Source organism: Leptonychotes weddellii, chromosome 1 (genome assembly GCF_054177405.1).
Source record: "Leptonychotes weddellii isolate Sample4059 chromosome 1, ASM5417740v2, whole genome shotgun sequence".
Taxonomy (NCBI): Eukaryota; Metazoa; Chordata; class Mammalia; order Carnivora; family Phocidae; genus Leptonychotes; species Leptonychotes weddellii.
In genome coordinates, this window is record NC_138369.1 from 158,616,262 (window position 1) to 158,638,999 (window position 22,738).

The 22,738-nt window shown below is 34.8% G+C and overlaps 1 protein-coding gene across 3 annotated transcripts in view; it reads right to left on the reverse strand.

Annotated features, from left to right (window-relative positions):
• CADM2 (cell adhesion molecule 2) overlaps window positions 1–22,738 on the reverse strand; it is a 1,012,057-nt gene that overhangs the window by 91,098 nt on the left and 898,221 nt on the right. For all 3 annotated transcript variants that reach the window (XM_081798557.1, XM_081798566.1, XM_031041510.2), the window contains one exon: window positions 17,090–17,180. In XM_081798557.1, the coding sequence (XP_081654683.1) occupies window positions 17,090–17,180 (91 nt within the window). The remainder of the gene's footprint in view (window positions 1–17,089; window positions 17,181–22,738) is intronic.

Here is a 22,738-nt window from a genome sequence, read left to right on the forward strand (position 1 = left end):
CATTGTATATATATACCACATCTTCTTTATCTATTCATCTGTCGATGGACATCTTGGCTCTTTCCACAGTTTGGCTATTGTGGACATTGCTGCTATAAACATCGGGGTGCACGTACCCCTTCGGATCCCTACTTTTGTATCTTAGAAGTGGATTCTTTTAGAGAGATATTGGAGTCAAGCAAGTGTCCAAGCTCCAGATGGAAAACAAAAGGATAGATTACTGGATATTGTGGGATATTTTCATTTAAAGGATAAGAAAAGAGAGAGAATGAAGTCCAAGAGGTCTGAGAGAAGGCAAAAAAGAATAATGTCATATGAACAAGAAAGAATCTCTTCAAAAATTCATTGACTTAAACATTTACATCTCTAACCCATCCAATACCTTGACCTCTTAGTTCCTTGATTCCCTCATATTCAGTAATTATTTTGTTGGTCTCCCCTCAGTCATAATCACACACCAAACTTTGTCATCATCATTACCTCACTATTATAAAGCGAAGAAATTTAAATATTTTCAATCATAACCTCCCCTCTTCCCAAAACACTGTTCTATTATACATCAAAGCTTCCAATCCTAATAAACCCACCATTTACTTTTATTCTTCAATTCCCCTCTACTTAGTTCTCTCTTTAACAAGTTATTTTATTTTATTTATTTGAGAGAAAGAGAGAGAGGGTGAGAGGGAAAGGGACAGAGAATCTGAAGCAGACTCCACACTGAGCACAGAGCCTGATGTGGGGCTCGATCCCACAACTGCAAGATCATGACCTGAGCCAAACCCAAGAGGTGGACACTTAACCAGCTGAGCCACCCAGGCACCCCTCTTTAACCAGTCTTAAATGCAATTAAGATTTCATTTTTTTTTTTTTGCCATCATTGTGATTATCTGGTTAATTCTCAGCCCTGATGAACACAACTGTTCTGTCTTCTCTTTGTCTTTATCAGAACATCAAAACAAGGTGAAGAAAAAAATGAGAAGAGGGTAAATAGCTTATTTGTTTAAACACTGTTCTTGAAGTCATCATGCAAGAATAAGCATGAAGAACAATGAGAAAAACAATTTTATTTTATTTATTTTTTTGAGAAAAACAATTTTAAAGCCAAAGTAAATATTATTACTATGTCTTTGAATATTTCATGTATTAAAAAAGTTTGTAAGTTTGTTTATTTTTCTGATCTGTGGAAATATGTCTCATGTATCATCATAAACATTATTTAGAATATATGATTAGATCTACTCATTTCTGCCTTCTAAAACTCTTCAACATAATATTTAAAACATGTATTTTTGCAAAATTTATATATTGATGCAGCTAATATCATCATTTGTTAAGTTGGCTCTGCCCTAACATTTCAAATATTTTGGTTAAAATAGTACAGTAAGTAAAGAGAAAAAAAGAAGAAGGGGCTTGAAGAAATTACCCAGATGAAGGAATTCTTAAACAATTTCTCTCCCCTTGTATTTCTAGCCTGTTGCAGTTATTTGTACTGACTCATTTAACAAGTATGTCTTTGTGTGTTTTGTATGAGAAAGAAAAAGAGTAGAATGGTTCTTTAGCCTCTTTTCCTCACTGGTCTCCATGCCCTTTTGTGTTTAGTGGTTTTAGGACATGCTCTTCAATCATGTGCTTTGCTCAGGATAGGTTAGTCTTTCCTCAGCATAGATATGACATTTCCCATACCTGCAAAATTCTTTTCATGTAAAGCAATGCACTGTGTTGTCATTTTCTTTCTGCATGTAGTTTGAGAATCTCAATGATTCTTATTTAAAGGCTCAACAGTGAAAGCCCCTAACTCAAATATCACCGTAAGTACTTCTGTCTGATAGGGTCAAAGATGTTTAATGTGGTAATAAATGAAGTCAGTTTGAAGTGGAAAATTCAAGCCTACTTATTCCATTAAATTGTAAGTTGACACTCTGATTTTGATTCTATCTACTCACTCATGTAAACTCTTGAAATCAACTATTACACTGTGTGGTGTCAAGTAGAAGTCTCATTACATTAAAGATTAGATTTAGATGGGACAATAACATCAGTGTTAAGTTCATCATTAGATTTAAAACCTCAATAGCAAATAAGAAAAGGACTTCTTCTATCCTGATTACTCTGAGCATATGCTACTTGATTCTGTTTTTTTTTTAAGGTACTTCTTGCCTCCAAGTTTAGAAGCTTGTAGTTGAAACAGAAAATAACCTATATGCAAGAGGTAAGTGCTCTTTAGAAGACTTGAAAATAATGGCCTTTTTGAGAGTGCCTGTGAAATCCTGGACAACTTTTTACTGAAAAGATAGTGTTCGTTGATGATTATTTTAACATTTTTGAGAAACAATGTAGTCATACTGCAAACTGTATAATTCCAGCCAATTTATGGAACAACAAATAAAATATTATCCCTAGAAAAGATAAGATTGCTATGATCCTGAAGGAGTGACAGATTTTACCACTGAAGGAAAAATATTCAAAATTGTGACAAATGCTTAAGATAATCTCTCAAGGGCTTTGTGTGAAAGCAAAACAATTACCCATGCCTTAGTTATACTTAACTTTTCTTTGGTAAATAAAAAATATTAATTCCTGGTTAAAAGATCAAGAAATCTTGAGTAAACATCCATTCCCTCACCTAAGCAGTAATAAGTTCCTCTGTGTATATACAGTAAGCTTAAAATCTCTATGATATATTTAAAAATGATCATGCTCAGGAAAATATTTTCAACTTATTTGAAATTTAGTCACTTCTGAAAACTTCCTTCCTAAGCTAGACTTTGGAACATTTTTACTTTTCTTTAAATCAAGAATTTCTGAGTCTAAATTTTTCAGAATCGGCCACTTTATCAATCTATGTACATTATAAGGACAATTTGATGCCATATAAAATGTATCTATAAGCATCTTAATCAGTCAGATGCCTGAAAACCATTAAGTTCAAGGCACATTACAATGATGTGGTCCTATATCCCATATAAGAGTTACTTTATAATCCATTACTTATACTACTATAAAATAATGCTAATTTACCTATAAGATCTAATATTTATAAATATTTATGTTAAACACTGTATCACTACTATAGAACTGCTTCTGCTCTATGACTTGCTTCTTTTCTTTTCTTTCTTTTTTTTTAAAGATTTTATTTATTTATTTGAGAGAGAGAGTGAGAGAGAGAGAGCACAAGAGGGGGGAGCAGGAGAGGGAGAAGCAGACTCCCTGCTGAGCAGGGAGCCCGATGCGGGACTCGATCCCGGGACTCCAGGATCATGACCTGAGCCGAAGGCAGTCACTTAACCAACTGAGCTACCCAGGCACCCTGACTTGCTTCTTTTCTGGTATTAAAACTGAGAAAAGTAAAATGCACATCATTTATCTGGTAGGTAGGGAATTAAATGCTTCATAGAAATCAGTGCTGAAGATAACTGAAATTTGAGACTTAAAAATGTGAAAGTATATTTTGATCATTTGAATGAAATCCTTCTCAAAAGATCAAGCTTATCTGCATTATTTAACATTCTTAGTGGCACTTGATTATTTTTTGGGAGCTCAGATCTCTTCAGTCTGAACATATATATTTGTATACTGATGGTTTTAGAGGAACTGAAGTGATTAAAACTTCAGCTTCACCACAGTTGATGTTAATGCAATGATTTTCAAACTTTTTGAGGTGTGATTTATAGAAAAACACATTTTATAACCTTACACAATGCACAAACCCATACAGGAAATAAAAGCTTGCTCTTTGTAATGCACTGTGACATTTTCTTTATTTTTCTTCTATACGTCTCTATATTTTCCTTTCCAATTCTATTATTTTATATTTTATTTTTGGCTTTTAAAAAGAATTTGCTAATCGATCTTATGACTCATTAATTAGCCACAGCCGGCAATTTGAAAAACACTGACCCACAGTGAGAGTTCCTATGGCTTATAGGTCTTTTTGTCCTTGCACTGCAAAGCTATTATATTTTTAATCTTGCTTTTATATGGGCACTTGGAATATGGAAAGGATGAGACTTTAGGTAGGGAAAGAATAGGGGCCCCAACTGGGCTCTGAGGGTATTTCAGGTATATAGACACTGTGACAGAACAAAAATAGAAATAAGGAAGAAAAATCAGAACCCCTGTCCCAACTGCTAGGGCTAAAATGTTTTTCTGATAATTACACTGTAACCACAGAAAATATAAAATATCCACCAAAAACATTATCAGGCCTCAAAGGAGAAGTTAACTATAAAGATTAACCAGACCTATATATCTAAAGGACTTCTTCTATCCTGATTAGATCATAGATGTCACAATAAACAAAGACTCACACACAATGTATACGCCTCATGTCTAGTTCCACAGTACTGACTTAACCACCAGCAAGTTTCCTGGTAAAGTCCTAATAAAAGGCCAGAGATAAAAAGCCTTCATTGGCAACCCAGTCGGGACCCCTCTCACATCTGAGAAGTTTTTCTGTATTCTTGCTTAATAAAATTCTATTGCTTTGCTCGCTCTCATTTGTCCACAAGATCCATTCTTCGACTCCGTGAGACAAGAACCCCGCTCACTGTGTTCATCCCTGTACTTGTAATCTTGAGTGCTAGTGATGAAGTTCATCAAAGAATGTCATTTCAGAGACATTTGCTTGTCACAAGTCACAATGGTTCTTGTTCTTTTCTCCTATTTTTCTCCTCTTCTTTCGTCTTTGCTTGAAGCATCCCAAATATTTCTCGTACTCTGAATTTGCAAGAGTTGGGCTGTAAAGCCATCAGAAATTACTGGCAGATTCTTCCTATTCTAACTGGAGACCACTGTGAATTTTCATATTTTCTACAATTGGGAGCCTTGTTTGCCATTTAAATTTTTTCAAACTTTGAAGTTTAGGGGCTTCTGTATAACTGAGCTTATACCTGAAAAAGTGAATCAATATACACTCCACATTGTAAAAACCTGTGTAATGCAAGTAAATGTCTTTGGATTGTTTGAATATATGGCTTTCAGAGGAATAAGAATTTTCTTAGTTTTACTATTGCAGATGACATGATACTATATATAGAAAACCCTAAAAACTCTACCAAAAACTATTAAAACTAATAAATGAATTCAGTAAAGTTGCAGGATACAAAATTATTATGCATAAATCTGTCATTTATATACACCAATAATGAACAGAAATATGAATTAAGAAAACAATCCCATTTATAATTGTATCAAAAAGAATAAGAAAACTAAGTATAAGTTTAACTAAAGAGGTAAAAGACCTATACTCTGAAAACCTTAAGACATTGATAAACGAAATTGAAGATGATACAAATAAGTGGAAAGATCCATGCTCATGGATTGAAATAACTAATACTGTTAAAATGTCCATATTACCCAAAGTAATCTATAGATTCAATGTAGTCATAATCAAAATACCAATAGCATTTTTCACAGAACTAGAACAAATAATCCTAAAATCTGTATGGAACCACAAAAAACCCCCAATAATCCAAAGCAATCTTGAGAAAGAAGAACAAGACTGGAGGTATCACATTCTCAGATTGGAAACTACCCTACAGAAATATAATAAACAAAACAATACAGTATTGGCACAAAAACAGACACATAGATAAATGGAACAGAATAAGGAGCCTAGAAATAAACCATGCTTACATGGTCAGCTAATTTATGACAAAGCAGGTGAGAATGCCCAATGGGGAAAAGATAGTCTTTTAATAAGTGGTGCTGAGAAAACTGGACAGCTACATGCAAAAGAATGAAACTGGATTACTTTCTCCCACCATATACAAAAATAAAATCAAAATACATTAAATACCTACCTAAATGAAAGACCTGAAGCCATATAACTAAAAGAAAACAGATAGCAAACTCTTGGACACTGGTCTTAGCACTATATATCATAGATAGATAGATACATATAAAATCTGTCTCCTCAGACAAGGGAAACAAAAGCAAAAAAACAAACTATTAGGTCTACATCAAACTACAAAGCTTCTGTACAGCAAAGGAAACCATTAAAACAAAAAGACAACCTACTGAATGGGAGAGAAGATATTTGCAAATGTTACATCTGATAATGAATTAATATCCAAAATATATGACAAACTCATACAATTCAACACTAAATCAAACATTAAAAATGGGCAGTGGGACTAACAAACATTTTTTTACAAAGAAGACATCCAGATGGTCACTGGATACATGAAAGAGTGTTCAATATCACTAATCATCATGGAACTCCAAATCAAAACCACAGTGAGATATCACTTCACACCCGTTACAATGACTATTATCACAAAGACAAGAAATAACACGTGTTGGAGAGAAAGTGGTGAAAAGGGAATCCTCATGTGCTGCTGGTGGGAATATAAATTGATGCAGGCACTGTGGAAAATAGTATGGAGGTTCCTCAAAAAATTAAAAATAGAAATACAATATGACCCAGCAATTCCACTTCTGGGTATTTACCTGGAAACAACAACAACAAAAACAACAACAACAACAACAACACTAATTCGAAAAGATGTATGTGCCCCTATATTAATTGCAGTATTATTTACAATAGCCAAGACATGAAAGCAACCTAAGTATCTATCAATAGATAACTGGATAAAGAAGATATACATACATACACACACACTTGAATATTACTCAGCCATAAAAAGATGGAAATCTTGCCATTTACAACAACATGGATGGACCCAGAGGGTATTATGCTAAGTGAAATAAGACAGAGAAAGACAAATACCGTATGATTCCGCTTGTATGTGAAATCCGAAATACAGAACAAACAAAACAGAAACAGACCCATAAATAAAGAGAACAAATTGGTGGTTGTCAGAGGGGAAAGGTGTGGGGGGATGGCAAAATAGGCTAAGGGGATTAAGAGGTACAAATTTCCAGTTATAAAATAAAACAGTAATGGAATATAAAGTATGGTATAGGAAGCACAGTCAATAATATTATAATAAATTTGCATGGTGATAGATGGTAAGTACACTTTTTGTGGTGAGCATTTCATAATGTATATAAATGTCCAATCACTATGTCATACACCTGAAAATAACATAATGTTGTATGTCACCTATGCTTCAATTAGATAAATAAATAAATTAATTAAATAAAAGAGTTTTACCATACAAACCACATATGAGAGTGAGCACTTATCTTCACGGAAGATAGATTTTATAAAACCAAAATATAATGAAAACCCATGAACTAACTAGCATATAGAAATTCTATTTGATTTATGAATATTTGACATTAATTTAGAATCTAACTGATCATTACATATTAAGGACATTTCTTGTATTGAATTTTGGTTCATAAAAATTACATATAGACTGCTTCTTAGTATCCTTTATAGAATGACTTTTTCTTTTCAAAGGAGACAGATATTTATTATTCTACATTTCCCTCAAAAGGAGAAAGCTGATATTTTTCTGTGTTCTTGGATTTGTTGTCTCAAAAATGTCCTTGTTACTCTAAATAGTCTTTGGCCTATAGTCTAATAGTTTTGGCCTATAGTCTCTCAAGTATATATATATAATCAGGTGAATGGCAGAGACACCTTTGAAGAAGAGTTCTATGAAGAATGAGTTTACCACAACTGAAAAGTATTGCTAAAGGTTTATGTTCCTCAAGTGTGAATATTTTGAATGGCCTGGATACTTAGCTGAGTTAAAAAAAAAAAAAAATTTGCTTCACCATTAATTGAAATAATACCAAATGTCTACAGTGATTCTGAATTAACTTTAGTTTCCACATTTTGTTTCCTTCATATGTTATACAAAAGTCATAGTCAAAATGTTTAACACAGGCACAGAATAATCTACTTCTCAGTTGACTGGTGGCCACCAGAGGGATGGATGTTAGCTCTAACATTATGATACAAATTACAGAAAAAAACTGCAAGGATAAAAGACAAATGTTATTGAATGGCACTTGTTGAGCAAAGGGTTAATATTTTCTTTAATTAAGGATGAGGTATAGTATTTCAGCTTTTTTTAATGTTGAGTGATTTTTGTTTCTGCAATTTTCCTACAATTACCATTTTGATGACTTGTTTTTATATAAACATGCATGCAATGTTTATATATCTTTAAATAAAGAGTAAAATGCCAGGATGTAATCTCATAAATACATAAAAAAACACAGATTTTTAAACCCATGTGTCCAAAAGTCCACATCTTGAAAATCTTGTCAACATATAAGACAGCATCATTCCACAATGGGTCTTAAACATACTGAGACATTTTTGTGTTAGACTTTCCCACTGAACATTTACATAATCCCTCAAAATAATTGGCTTTTTGTTGTAAGAAAACTGCTTACCTAGAAATGTTCAAGAAGTACATTTCCTCTATGGATCTATAATTGTGGTTCTGCAAGCTCTTATGGGACTTTTGCAAGACATAGGAACATTTAATTGAAAATGATTGAGTGCCCAACACACCACAGATGCCCAGCCTAAATAACAGCAGAGGAGATTACCGAGAGTCAGCTTCTTATTTCAAAAACAAAACCAAATATATTCGGTCTCATTTCCAAGATAACCACTTGTGTGTTTCCAGAGAGTCAATGTGTGATTAAATTTTGAAGCCATGAGATGGAAGCAAAAGACCATATGGGCCTCAGAAAAGAAATTCATATGGGAAGGACAGCACATGGATATATATATTTTTTTAATTATGAAAATTTAGAGCTGATTTCCCAATATGATACCTTTAAAAACATGGCAGAAGAAACTGGCTCTATTGTCTTTAACTTTTAATTAATTAATTAAGACAATTTTGCATCTTCTAGATATTGGAACATAAGAAAAAAACACACACACAAAGAAAAACCCCCCCAAAACAAACAAAACACACAAAAAACAATCTAAATGTCCTATAACCTTTTTTATACCAAGGACTGACATTTTGAGAGTATCTAAATGGTATGGACCCTCATTATGTTTATTCCACTAATTATTTTGGTGATATCTTAAGCATAATACTTAAAACAACAACAACAACAACGTAATTTTGAGGAATGTTTTCTTTTAACTTCCTGCTTAAACCCTCTAGGGCTTCACATTGTATTTCACTGCATGGTTTCACATTTGCATTGATATGGCCTTGTAGTTGGAACCTGCAGTCTTAATCATTTTAAAGATACATAAAATTAAGAATATAATCTGCTTTTTAAAGCAAAATATATGTGGGCACCTGGGTGGCTCAGTCGGTTAAGTGTCTGCCTTTTGTTCAGGTCATGATCCCAGGGTCCTGGGATCAAGCCCCACATCAGGTTCCCTGCTCTGCTGGGAGCCTGCTTCTCTCTCTAACTCTGCTTGCTGCTCCCCCTGCTTATGTTCTCTCTCTCTCTCTGCTCTCAAATAAATAAAATCTTTAAATATATATATATGTAACAATAAAATAGTTATACAACTAATCATAAAATCTAGTCAGAAATTATTTAGATATATTTAGAAACTCTTTAGATAATATTTAGATATATTAACAGGTTTGGGCTTCCATAAGTGGTAATTGTTTTATAAATTACATTTTTTTTTTACATATTTGATTGAAATATAGGCTTTCCTAGTGGTTTGTGAGAACTCTCTCATTCTTGCCAACTTCACTGGGTTATTATGAAAAATCAATAAAATAGGAAAACTGAAAACACTGGGTAAATAAGAAAACATAACCATCAGTGTTGTTAAAATGTTATTTATTTTTATTTTTTTATTTTTAAAATATTTTACAAAGATTTATTTATTTATTTTTTGAGTGGGGAGAGGGGCAGAGGGAGAGAGAGAATTCACACTGAGTGCAGAGCCTGATAAGGGGCTCAGTCTTGCTACCTTGAGATCATGACCTGAGCCGAAACCAAGAGTCAGACACTTAACTGACTGTACCACCTGGGCACCCCATAAATTTTTTAAAGCATCTTTGTAATCTCAATTCTACCACTTATCACCCGGATGATTGGAAAAGATCATACAACCTCAAGACTTATTTTCCTCATTTACAAACTAGAAATGATTATGAGTCTATAAGCCTTTTCCAACAAGATAGTTATGTGGTTTAAATAAGACGATAAGCATAAAAAATTTTGGGAAACTATATCAAAATGAGGTCTTACACATCACAGACCCCGGATTGTCAACCAACCATGAGTCATGCCTTTCACTCAGGTTTGGTTGTGTAAGGTTTTTAGATCTCCTGCTTTGGCTTTCTGCCAAAATTTGCTAACTTGTTAGTCTCTTTCATCCCAGCAGAACTGCTCTAGAGTGTAGCCTTGTCCAGGTTTGTGGGACCAAAACACATTCTCTACCCCTTCCAGTACTTTCCAATTATTCTAAAGCTTTTCTACCTTAACACTATGAAGGTGCTGTTCCTGTGGCTCAGTATTTTCCAGTTTCCCATTTATCACTATGTTATATTTTGCCCCTGACAGGGGTTCATGCATCTGCCTCTCTTCTAGCACCTCATCATTACTATGTAACCTCAACTAAAATAGCCATGTTGTTCAATCAGTTTTGCCATGACTTTAGCACAGATATCTTTGCCGTTCAAACATGCTTTTTAAAGTCACAGACAATTCTGTGTTCATTCTGCTTAGAACCTTGAATTTCAGAGCTATGGAAGAAATTTGAGATGATAACTCAGTTTCCAGGATTGCCATAGCAGTCCAATATTAGCATATGCATTAAATATATAATTAAGACTCCCAATTTTAAAACTTGGTGAGATATACTGTATGTAACTCTTTGACAAAATTATAATTTATCATCATCCTCATGGTTATTATTTACTATGAAATTACTTGGAGACAGAAATTTCATATACATTGTCATTAATCTTTTTTTTTTTTTTTTTTTTTAATCTGAGAGAGAGAATGGGAGACAGAGAGCATGAGAGGGGGAGGATCAGAGGGAGAAGCAGACTCCCCGCCGAGCAGGGAGCCCGATGCGGGACTCGATCCTGGGACTCCGGGATCATGACCTGAGCCAAAGGCAGTCGCTTAACCAACTGAGCCACCCAGGGGCCCCTACATTGTCATTAATCTTTAAAAGTTTGTTCACTAGATTTTATTTATTTATTTATTTATTTTTAAAGATTTTATTTATTTGACAGAGAGATAGAGCACAAGCAGGGGGAGTGGAAGGCAGAGGGAGAGGGAGAAGCAGTCTCCCAGCTGAGCAGGAAGCCCGATGTGGAACTCCATCCCAGGACCCTGGGATCATGACCTGAGCTGAAGGCAGACATTTAACCGACTGAGCCACCCAGGCATCCCTATTTTTTTTTTTTTTTTAAAGAATAAAAAAGAGTTGGTATACGAGAGTGAACTCCAATGTAAATTGTGGACTTTGTGGTAAGAACAGTGAGTCCGTGTAGGTTCATGGTTTGTAATAAAGGCACCACTGTTGTGTGGGCTGTCCATAGTGGGGGGTGTTGTGCATGTGTGGTGTTTGGGATATATGGGAACTCTGTACTTTCCACCCAGTTTCATTATGAACCTACAACTGCTCTAAAAAAGTATAGTTAATTAATTAAAACAGTTCAGGTAGTTAAGTGACTTGCTCAAGTCCACTCAGGCCACAGATAGCCACAGATTTATAATTCACACCTAGTTTTGTACTTTTCTTTCTAATGTGCCACACAACTCTTAGTGCCCCAGAGCATGACAGCATAGGAATTATACCTGAACAGAAGCACAGACCTTGATGATTAATTAGATGACTTTCTATAACATAGATGGCAGGAGAGAAATAGCTATTGTGTAATTAACATCTATTATGCATTAGGTCAAATGATATGAAATTTCTATTATTGTAGATCAGTGTTCTTTTTTCAAAATTCACATCTGTCCTGTTTTGGCTTAAAACATTTCATTATGGATGATAACTTGCCTTCTTTAACTCCTGGTTTATTTTGTCATTTCTTCTGGCTGTGATTAGATAGTATGACAATTAGTAAATAACCTGTGCTTTGTAAATAGGTCATCTTAGGCTGAGAAAACGGACTAGATATAGTAAAACTGTTTTGCTTTAATTTGCATTTCATTTTTTAATCTCTATTATGCTAACAGGAAAATGTATCAAATATATCAATATGTTCTTATCAGATTTCTTCTTAAATTCTTGATCATTTTGAAAGTGGATGCATAATTGTTCCTCTAAACACCTCACTAGTTGTTATATGGTATGTGATCTGTCTTCCTAAAGATTAAAATCTTTCTTCTTGTACAGAACAGGGCATGTTATGTGCTATGCAATTATGTATACTAGATTTATGCCAAGACATGAGAAAAACTGTGGTTACCAGAAGGTAAAATAGTAAGTAAAACATAAACATCATGCTGGATACACAGAGTTTATCAAGACCTATCACTATTTTATTTTATGGATTAAATGCCAAATCCACATTTATTTGACTGAAAATATCCCATAGCTTTTCTGAAGTAGATTTACAAAGCGTTAAACATTTGATTAAAATGAATGATGATTCTTTAGCTCCAGCATGTGCGGGCAACCCCACACCTTTTAAGGTCATGACTTTAATGTAACGTCACAGCTTTTTTCTCTCTCTACTTCTATAAATGGAGAATGCTGCTGCCCGAGAGCTGTCTGGGAATTCAGCCAAAGAAAGAAGAAGGTTGCAAAAACTCTGGGGACGTGAAAGAAAAGCGGTTGGCATTAGCTCTGTCCTCACTTTAAACTTAAATTAACTTAAACTTAAAACAATAGACATGTACAGTAATCTCTCTTTTAAGGAAAGGATACAATGCCTCTATAGTAATGTCAAGTGGAACAGTTTGGTCCTGGCCCAAGTTATGCAGCTGTTCCACTGGAAAATAGCAAAAGGCTTCAGTCCAAAGCAGGCAAATAAGGCATGATTGTTCCTAAACAGTCACTGGGGCCTTCACATTTAGAACAAGGAAAATGGCATTAGCATACAGGAGGGCAGGTTAGGAGCAGGAATCTCAGTACAAGTTGAACCGCGCCATCAGTTTATGATTTATACAAAAGGCAGTGGTGTTATTTGCCTACTATCAATATGCCTGGTAACTGTGAATAATTCATTCCTCAGGAAATTTTGTATCAGGCAAATACTTTTTAAGAAACAATGAACATCTGATCATAGGATTAAGGATACGAAATGAAAAGGAATCACATATCCATTATCCAGTTCTGATTTTCACCTGCTCCTTCCAGGAGGATCAGGCAAATGGGAAAGATGGTAGAAATTAAGTGTTTGGATAGCCCGGCAGAAGCTCAGCCACCGTGCTGCCTCTCAGTGGTTTCAAAATAACTAAATGGAGAATCAGGTGTAATAGCTGCAAAGTAACAGAGCAGAACTTTGACAGCGATTACCAGGGTAAGACCAGAAATTTGAACCTGCCCACTGGGTATATGTGATATCACGTACTTCATTTTCACTCCTATTCTTTAGGCTTTTTTGATCCTGTCTTAAAATATAGACAATAGCTCTATTATTTTTTTAAAAAAACTTCTGTTTGGCACACGTTTCTTTTCTCATTCCTTTCCACTTTTCATGACTCATTTTCTGAAATGGGTGGTCTTTCCATTTTCTTTACTTTCCCACCACCTACTAATTCCCTGATTAATCCATTTCAATTTGCCTTCTGTTCTCTTTGCTCTAGTGAGACTGTTTTCTTTATGATCAGTAAGATTTCCTTCTGGGAAAATCCAATGATTTCTTTTGGTCTTCCCTTGTTTTTTGCCCTGTCTGTCTCATCTGGCACTGTTGGAGACAGAATAAAACTAAAGAGAGGCTAGGAATTACACTGTCTTTAAAGAGGTTAATGCTTTCATTTACTAGAAATGATAGTTACTTTGAAAATGCAGAAGGGTGGATTTTAAGATGATTAGGAAGAACAGAAGAGAAACAGTGGTCTAAAGGCAGGGAGGAATCAAAGAAGTTGGCTATTTCTCTAACGCCAATGGCCTGGCAATCTACAAGGAAAGAAAATGATAAAAAGGAATTGCGAATCAGTTAATACACATTTATTCGTAGACAGTGGCATACAGAATATAACACTGGGAACTACAAGGATAAAGACAGAATAGAATGACCATTTTAACCCTAATGGAGCTTATAAGGTAATCGCCAGAAGATATTATACTAATTAGGGTTTTTTTTTTACATGGTTATAACCTCCTGCTAGAAATGGTCACTTTGTTAGGAATTTGGCAAATTTCCAGAAAGGGCATAAATACAGAAAAAAGTCTGATGAGAGAGGATGGCAACAGAAAAATATTTCTTGAGCCTAGCCAGTTCTTCACCTTCAGGCTCTACGGGTTCATCTTCATTGCTAAACATTACCCCAGTTTTTCAAAAGTTACTTTGACTAACATAAGTGACAATTTAGACTCAGCAATTGAAGTAGCAGAAAATAGCTAAAAGAATGTAAGTTTAGGGTATTGATTGAACTGAGGGTAAATCCTGAGTCAACCATTTTAAACCTGGATGAATTTGGAAATTTGGTGAACGTTGTTGAACAGCTTTAGTTTTCTTTTCCATAAAACAAGGAGTCTTTCTTATTTCCTTTATTTCCAAAGTGATATTAGTCAGGATCCTCTGACAAAGGTAACATTTTCTATTTCCTAAACATCCAAAATCTTTGTATTCTTAAGTGAAATAAATAAACGAGAGGCTACCGTACTTTTCATTCATCTGCAGTACAGAGGAATATTACACATCCAAGCTTATTTCTAGGTAGTTGAAACAGAGACCCACAATAAGACACATCTATTCAACCACCTTTGAACTGAGGAAAATGGACTACCTAAAGATCTAATTACCTAGACCTCAGAAAATAATTATTCACATAAATTAAATGCCGTTTCTGGGGGTGACTGGGTAGCTTAGTCAGTTGAGCATCACCTTCTGCTCGGGTCATAATCCCAGGGTCCTGGGATCAAGCCCCACGTCAGGCTCCATGCTCAGGGGGGAGCCTGCTTCTTCTTCTCCACCCCCCCGCTCATTCTCTCTCTCTCTCTCTCTCAAATAAATAAAATCTTTAAAAAACAAAACAAAACAAAAACGCTGTTTCTGCTGTTGGGAGAACATATGGAACCAAAGAGTAGATCATCGACAGGTAATTGGATACTATTTGAACAGGGGTATATTTATTTCCAAGCATTCTAATACTATATTTCCCATCCTCATCTAATTGTATAAGTTGTACACATATTCCAAATGTACACATATGTACTTTGGGGCAGATCAATGAAGAAAAGTTAAAAGTAAAACTCCCTTGCTATGCCCTCATCCTGATCCTGTTCCTTCACATCCCCATATGCTGACCTCTGAGATTATGAGGAAGAAAGCAAAAAACAAACAAAACAACAACAGAACCTGAAGCAAAAAGAGAGAGAGAGGGGGGAGCAACAGACTGACTTGGAAAATAATATGTGAAAGCAACAGGAGTGGAGATGAAAGGAAAAGTTAGGAAAGAAATTCTTTTGTTAGATACACAGAATCAGGACTAAAGAAATTAGGATTTTGGTATACCTAAAGCTGACTAGAGTCTATTACACTTCTTTCTCTAGTTAAGAGTACTGAACTTGTAGCCCGCCAGATCTCTTACTGAAGCTATAATACCGAAATGCACTGTCACACTCAGCATATAGCAGTTGAAAAATGTTTTCTATAAGCAATTTAAGCTTATCAGAAAGTAAGAACTAGGAAAGTAAATTGCACAGAATATATGTAGTAAAGCTACTATGAAAAGTTTGTTCCTTTCAAAGTCTAAAATGCCTTAAATGTTTCTTAAAAGATAGAAGTAAAATAATGGATTAATTTACTGAATGTTCATTAAATCAGTATGTTTGAATCTTTAGAAAATAACACTGGAAGAGAGAACAGTTTTAAAATATCAAAACTTTGATAAAGTGTGAATTCACCTAGTATGCTAAAATTATAAAATCATACAACTGAGTAAGTTGAAATTTCAGGCTTCTTGCCTTAATATTCTTTTAGAAAAATTCCTCATGTAGTAATAAGAAATCTATACTTAAATAAAAAAGTATTAGAGACTATCCCATATAGCTTTACATGGAAAACAATTAAATGCCTCCTATTAAAATTTACACAAATTGCAGGGGCGCCTGGGTGGCTCAGTTGGTTAAGCGACTGCCTTCGGCTCAGGTCATGATCCTGGAGTCCCGGGATCGAGTCCCGCATCAGGCTCCTTGCTCGGCAGGGAGTCTGCTTCTCCCTCTGACCCTCCTCCCTCTCATGCTCTCTGTCTCTCATTCTCTCTGTCTCAAATAAATAAAAATAAATAAATAAATAAATAAAAAATAAAAATTAAAAAAATAAAAATAAAAAAAAATTTACACAAATGGCAAATCAATTAGAAGCATTTAAGAAAATCAATGACTTTCAGCTCAACATAGACTGTTACTATATTAGAAAGATCAGATTGCTGTCAAATAGTCTTTGAGTAATGCATATCTGCATAATCTACTCTTGAATTTTGTATAAAAATAGATTTTCTATGAGTTAGTTGTTTATAAACATGAATGTCAAAAGTAAAATTTTAAAGTCGAAGTGATAATTAGAACCTATATATTCTAATAATGAAATCACTTTACAATTGAAAATGTTGAAACATCTCACATTCACAAATTATGTATCATAGGGGCTACATTAGAAATGTAGATGTGATTTCCCTTCTTACAAAAATGATTTCCCATTTAACTTTAAAACTTGGGGATATTTTGAGGATGCTTCAGTATTTTCAAAGATTTTCACCAGAGAACTAAGTTCAGCAATGTGTAACGTCTATCAGTCTCATGATGTAAACAGTGCCTGATTAAGCCCACTTTCCTTTCAGGTTGAAATATCCTACTAGAAAAAGAAGGAAAAAAAATCACAGCTGGAAACCTTCCCAGAAACTTCACTAGATGACAAAGAAAAAGACAAATCTTCCACAGATACTTAATGAAGACATGGTTCAGGGGACTTCTGTTCTAAAGATCACTTTGCCCACCAAGAAAAGACAAAAACAGTGGATTTCTTCAGTTAAAGCCTGAAATCGAAGCAGGATAGGAGAAAAAGTGAAAAACTTTAGTGCTCATTAAATCACTTACAGTGGTTTTCCTTTGGATTCACAAGTCAAAATTAATGGCTGTCCTTCTTGTGGAAAAGGAGTGGATGGTATAATCTTAACTGATGGTGTATCTAGAAAAAAAAATGAAAAGGAATATTAAGAAAGGTCACTAAATACACGTAAGTATATATATTTCATAATTGTACATCATGGTGTATGTTCAGGCTTTATCTTATTATTGTGTACATTTACAAGGGATTTCTGAGATTTGATGAAACAGAGTATACAATTTTAAGAAGCTACCAGCCTGTCTATGGAAAGCTAACAAAAATATCTGAATATCTTATGAGCCCTACTGTTGTATTATTTCTGAAATCTGAATATAAAACTGAAGTTGCAAAATGTGGCTCAGATGAATATCAAACATTTGGTACAATTGTTTTTTCAACTATTTATAGATGGCTATGAATACTATTATTATGGGCCAAACACATTTATGTACATTTGAATAACAACACTCTTCTGTTGCAGGAATACCAGGACTCACAATAAAGAACCCTCAAAGAACTCAGGATCAACTACTGTCTCATATGTATTATGCAGAATCTTCTTGAAAATGCAATAATGCAGCACTTAGTACATGTTGTTTTCTCTAAAGTACAGTTAGCAAATAATTTAAAATAATTATATAGAATATTACTAAAAGTTAACTTTTTGTTATATATACTGCAACATAATTGTTACATATTTTTTTTTTATTTCCATTTAACAATAAAATCATCCTTGGTGAAAGAGGATTCAAAAATACTTTGAGACATTAATACTTATAGCTTTCGTGCCACGTTTAATACTGCTTAATCAACAGAGACACCTATTTCATAGAAGAAATGGAAAATTAAAACTTAAAAAAAGAGACAATGTAAACATGCTCGTTGCTTTGAGACTTAGCTAGTCCTGGCATTGTGGGGCCAACACAACAAGGAATTCCTGTCAACATGGAATTGCCTCCTGCTCTTATCTCTGCATCCTCAACAATAAACAAAATAGGCTCCGAATGCTCCAGATAGTCACGATTATTTTCGCCCTTCCCTTAGTGTGACAGAAGAACTGAGCCACTCCGGGGTTAGACCCACTCTCTGATTTTGAACCGATTAAATAAGTATATATCAACAGTGTAACTTTCAGGTTACTTTTAGGTTACTTCAGGAAAATATTACTCAGATTTGCCATATATTGAACAGTAAACTAGGATCTTGTGGAAGACCTTATATCATACTTATAAATTATTTAAAGATTTTAAATACATTCTTTTTCAATACTTTAAGCAATAAAATACATTCTTGGTAATCAACAATAATATACCAGTTGCAAATAGGGATTCCTTACACATTATTGTAAAAAATTTCAGTGTGAAATAACCCCAGGGGGGAAAAATTGATGAAATATGACACATATTCATCATATTTTTTTAATCAGTAGGAAAAAATATTTTAATAAAAGATTATACTTCAGTAATTTTTTGATTTTCACCATCACATTTATGGGATCAGTTATTGACTAGGATGATTATATAATTTTTTCTTCAAAGCAGAACACTTCAAAAAGTGAAGGCGAAATGTCAACAATTATACAGGGTAACAAAGGTGAGCCAGAATGATTCTGGAAAAGGAGGTCTATTGTCTTTTGAACTTTGACCATATATACATATAGCAGAATGTAATTTCATCCTGACAAATAGAAGCAAGCTTCAGTTCCAGAGGAAAAAAAGTAGGAAAAAAAGATCAGAAAGTGTGATTCTAGGAAAGAATTGTGTTAATTTGGGTGTCTGTGATGGTTAATTTTGTGTCAACTTGACTGGACCATAGAGTGTCCGGATACTTGCCTAAACATTATTCTGGGTATTTCAATGAGAGTATTTTTGTAAGAGACCAACTTTTTTTTTTTTTTTTAAGATTTGATTGATTGATTGATTGATTTAGAGAGCACAAGCATGGGAAGAAGTAGAGGGAGAATCTTTAAGCAGGCTCCATGCCCAGTGTTGAGCCCAACCCTAGGCTTGATCCCACGACCATGAGATCATGACCTGAGCTGAAATCAAGAGTCAGACACTTAACCCACTGAGCTACCCAGGTGCCCCTCTAAGAGATTAACGTGTAAATCAGTAGACCGAGTGAAACAGATTGCTCCCCCTAATGTGGATGGGCCTTGTCAGATGAGTTGAAGGCCTGGATAAAACAAAAAAGCTGATCCTTCCCCAAATAGGGGAGAATTCTTCCGTTTGATGGCCTTCAAGCTAGAAGATCAGCTTTTTTCCTGTTTTGGTTTCAAACTGGAACTAAATCATCATCTCTTCTGGGTCTCTAGCTTGGCAGCTCAGCCTGCAGGTCTCGGGATTTGCAGCCTTCATAACTGTGTGAGTCAACTTCTTAAAATAAATCTATTTTTCTATGTATACATTTTATTAGTTTTGTTTCTCAGGAGAACCTTGACAAATACAGAAATCTAACAAGCAGACCCTGAGACCCATCTTTTATGGGTGTGATATAAGGAAGGACTGGAAAGTGAGACAGGAAGAGAAGGAAGTAAATAAAGGTTGTGCTATTGAGCAGATGACACAGTGGGCAACTGGGATTCAATTCTGCCATGGAATTCTGAGGGACAATGTAAGGCATGCCTCAGTGTTATCTTATTTGATGAGCAAGGGACAGGAGTATTTAGGGAATATTTACCAATTTTCATTAGTGTTCAGCTGAGGATTACTCTGGAAGGAGGAGGAATGTTATTTCCCTGGCACAGTTAGTCTATTCAGTGCACAGAAATGGTGTACGTGAAAGGGATATGGGCAAGTCACCACTAGTATCTGCTTCTGAAGATAAAATCTTCAGAGCAAAGATTAACCATTCAGGGTTTTAACAGGCAGGTAGCTGTTAGAATAGAGGAAAACAGAATATGGCCCGGTTTCTCTTAGCTTTGCCAGTTTTTGTTTAAGCAAATTATTAGAGGTGAGAATTTGTATCACAAATTGTCCCCATAGGCATGATTCAGGATTCCTTTTATATACAAAATACAGAATTTTAATTATAAGAAAATACTAGAGAGATATTATGTTTTGCATGTATTTCAATGGAACTTTCAGGAAGACCACCAAATAACCTCTAAATTAACTAAAATCAAGGGATATGATACAATGCTCTTTTATTTTACTTCAGAATTATTCAAAACGTTTATTAGTTTCTAAGCCTATAAATTATTTTTGCTAGATTTTACAACACTCCCCTCTCTGCGGCCCCTTACCCTCAATGTTTCTGATTCAACTCTTATAGCTTTGGCTATTCTTTCTCAGGTTCTGTTGTCTTTTTGCATTTAGCCTTTAAATACTGAGATCACCAAGAATGGAATTCATGATCTGTTCTCATGTTAATTCTGGCTGGGTCCTTTCAGCCACACCCATGTCTTCAGTTTCTACCTACTAACCAATCATGCTCAGGTTTATATCCAAAGGGCAGCTCTGTACCACAAGCTACACTTAAATATATGCAGCACCCATCTACATGTCCCCTCAGATGTCTAAAAGACATGGTGCCTTCACCATGTCCAAAATGAACTCAAGCTCTCCAACCCTTACCTCCATGTTCATCCAGCAATCTCTAGTTCTGTAGATACTACCAGCCTCCATCCAGCTCCATACACCAGACACCTCCTTTTCCTTGTATTTCTATCTTCAACCAATTAATCAAGTGTGGTTGATCTATGTCCTGAACAGTTTTCAAATCTACTCATTTCTTTCTTATAGCTCCACAACTACTTCTTTTATCTAGTTTACAGCAATAATGAAAGGTCTCTCTCTCTCTCATGTCAGTTTTCATCTCCCTAAAATCTGATTTTTAAAACTAAACAAAATTGTCTTCTCAAAACATAAATCTGATAGGGGCGGCTGGGTGGCTCAGTCGGTTGAGCGTCCAACTCTTGATTTCAGCTCAAGTCATGATCTCAGGGTCATAAGATGGAGCCCCAAGTTGGGTTCCACACTGCATGTGAAGCCTGCTTGGGATTCTCTCCCTCTCTCTTTGCCCCTCCTCCTTGCTCATGCTATCTCTCTGTCTCTCAAATAAATAAATAAAATCTTAAAAAAAAAAAAGACATATAAATCTGATAACACCAGTGTTCTGGTTAAAACCCTGAATGGTTAATCTTTGCTCTTAAGATTAAAAGCAAAATCATTAGTATAGCCTTTAGGTCTCATGTGATCTGTACACTTCTTCACTCTCCTGCCTTTTTTTTAAAGATTTTATTTATTTATTTGAGAGAAAGAGAGCACGAGCGAGCTGGAGGAGGGGGAAAAGCAGACTCCCTGCTGAGCTGGGAGCCTGACACAGGGGTTGATCCCAAGATCCTGGGATCATGACCTGAGCCGAAGGCAGACACTTAACCAACTGAGCCACCCAGGAGTCCCACTCTCTTGCCTTCTAACATTCATTTTCATTTTTTGAATGAATTTTATACAAATTGTCTGGAATATTCCATTCTGGGGGAGCTTAACTCTTAAATCTCAACTCAAATATTTTTGCTAAGGGCATTAATTCATTACCCTCAAGTTTGATCAGATGCCTCTTCTACATGTTCTCTTTCACCTTGGTGTAATTTTTTAAACAGTCACGGCTATATCCTCAGTATCTTGCATAATACTTTACACAAAATCTGTGCTTAATAAATTCTTAAATGAATGAATACGCTAAAGATTTTGTTATACTTTCTTATCCATTTGATATATTAATTCTAAAATATTAAAAAATGCTTAATTGAAATCTTGTTGGGGTCTGTTGTATGTAAAATTAATCTTAAATGTTCATGTTATGAACCACTATGTCACAAAACAGAGCGACATTCTTTCTTTAGTACTTTGTGGATGTGTATTTTCAAATTACTAATGTAATGCATTATACTGTACCAATTTGTGACAGTAAAAAAGGGGGTTAGTAAAAATGCATTATTATTACTAATTGCTATGAATTTATCTTAGCTTTGTCTTCTATGTTGCTCACTTTTTTAAATAATAATTTTGTCTGTTTTAAAATGTTTTCAAGTAAATGAACTCTAACACCATATTTATTGAACATAATTGTATAGACTCATATATATTATACACAATATATAATGTTTATAATATAATATATAAAAACATACAAATGGCAGAGAACAGTAAATAATTAGGTTTAAATTATTTCATAATACAGGATATATACTATTATTATAAAATATTGCACTTAGTAAAATACATATATATATTTTTTAAATTTTTTTATTGTTATGTTAGTCCCCATACATTAAATCATTAGTTTTAGATGTAGTGTTCCATGATTCATTGTTTGTGTGTAACACCCAGTGCTCCATGCAGAACGTGCCCTCCTCAATACCCACCACCAGGCTAACCCATCCTCCCAACCCCCTCCCCTCTAGAACCATCAGTTTGTTTTTCAGAGTCCATCGTCTCTCATGGTTTGTCTACCCCTCTGATTTCCCCCCTTTCACTCTTCCCCTCCTGCTATCTTCTTCTTCTTTTTTTTTTTTCTTAACATATATTGCATTATTTGTTTCAGAGGTACAGATCTGAGATTCAACAGTCTTGCACAATTCACAGCACTCACCAGAGAACATACCCTCCCCAATGTCTATCACCCAGCCACCCCAT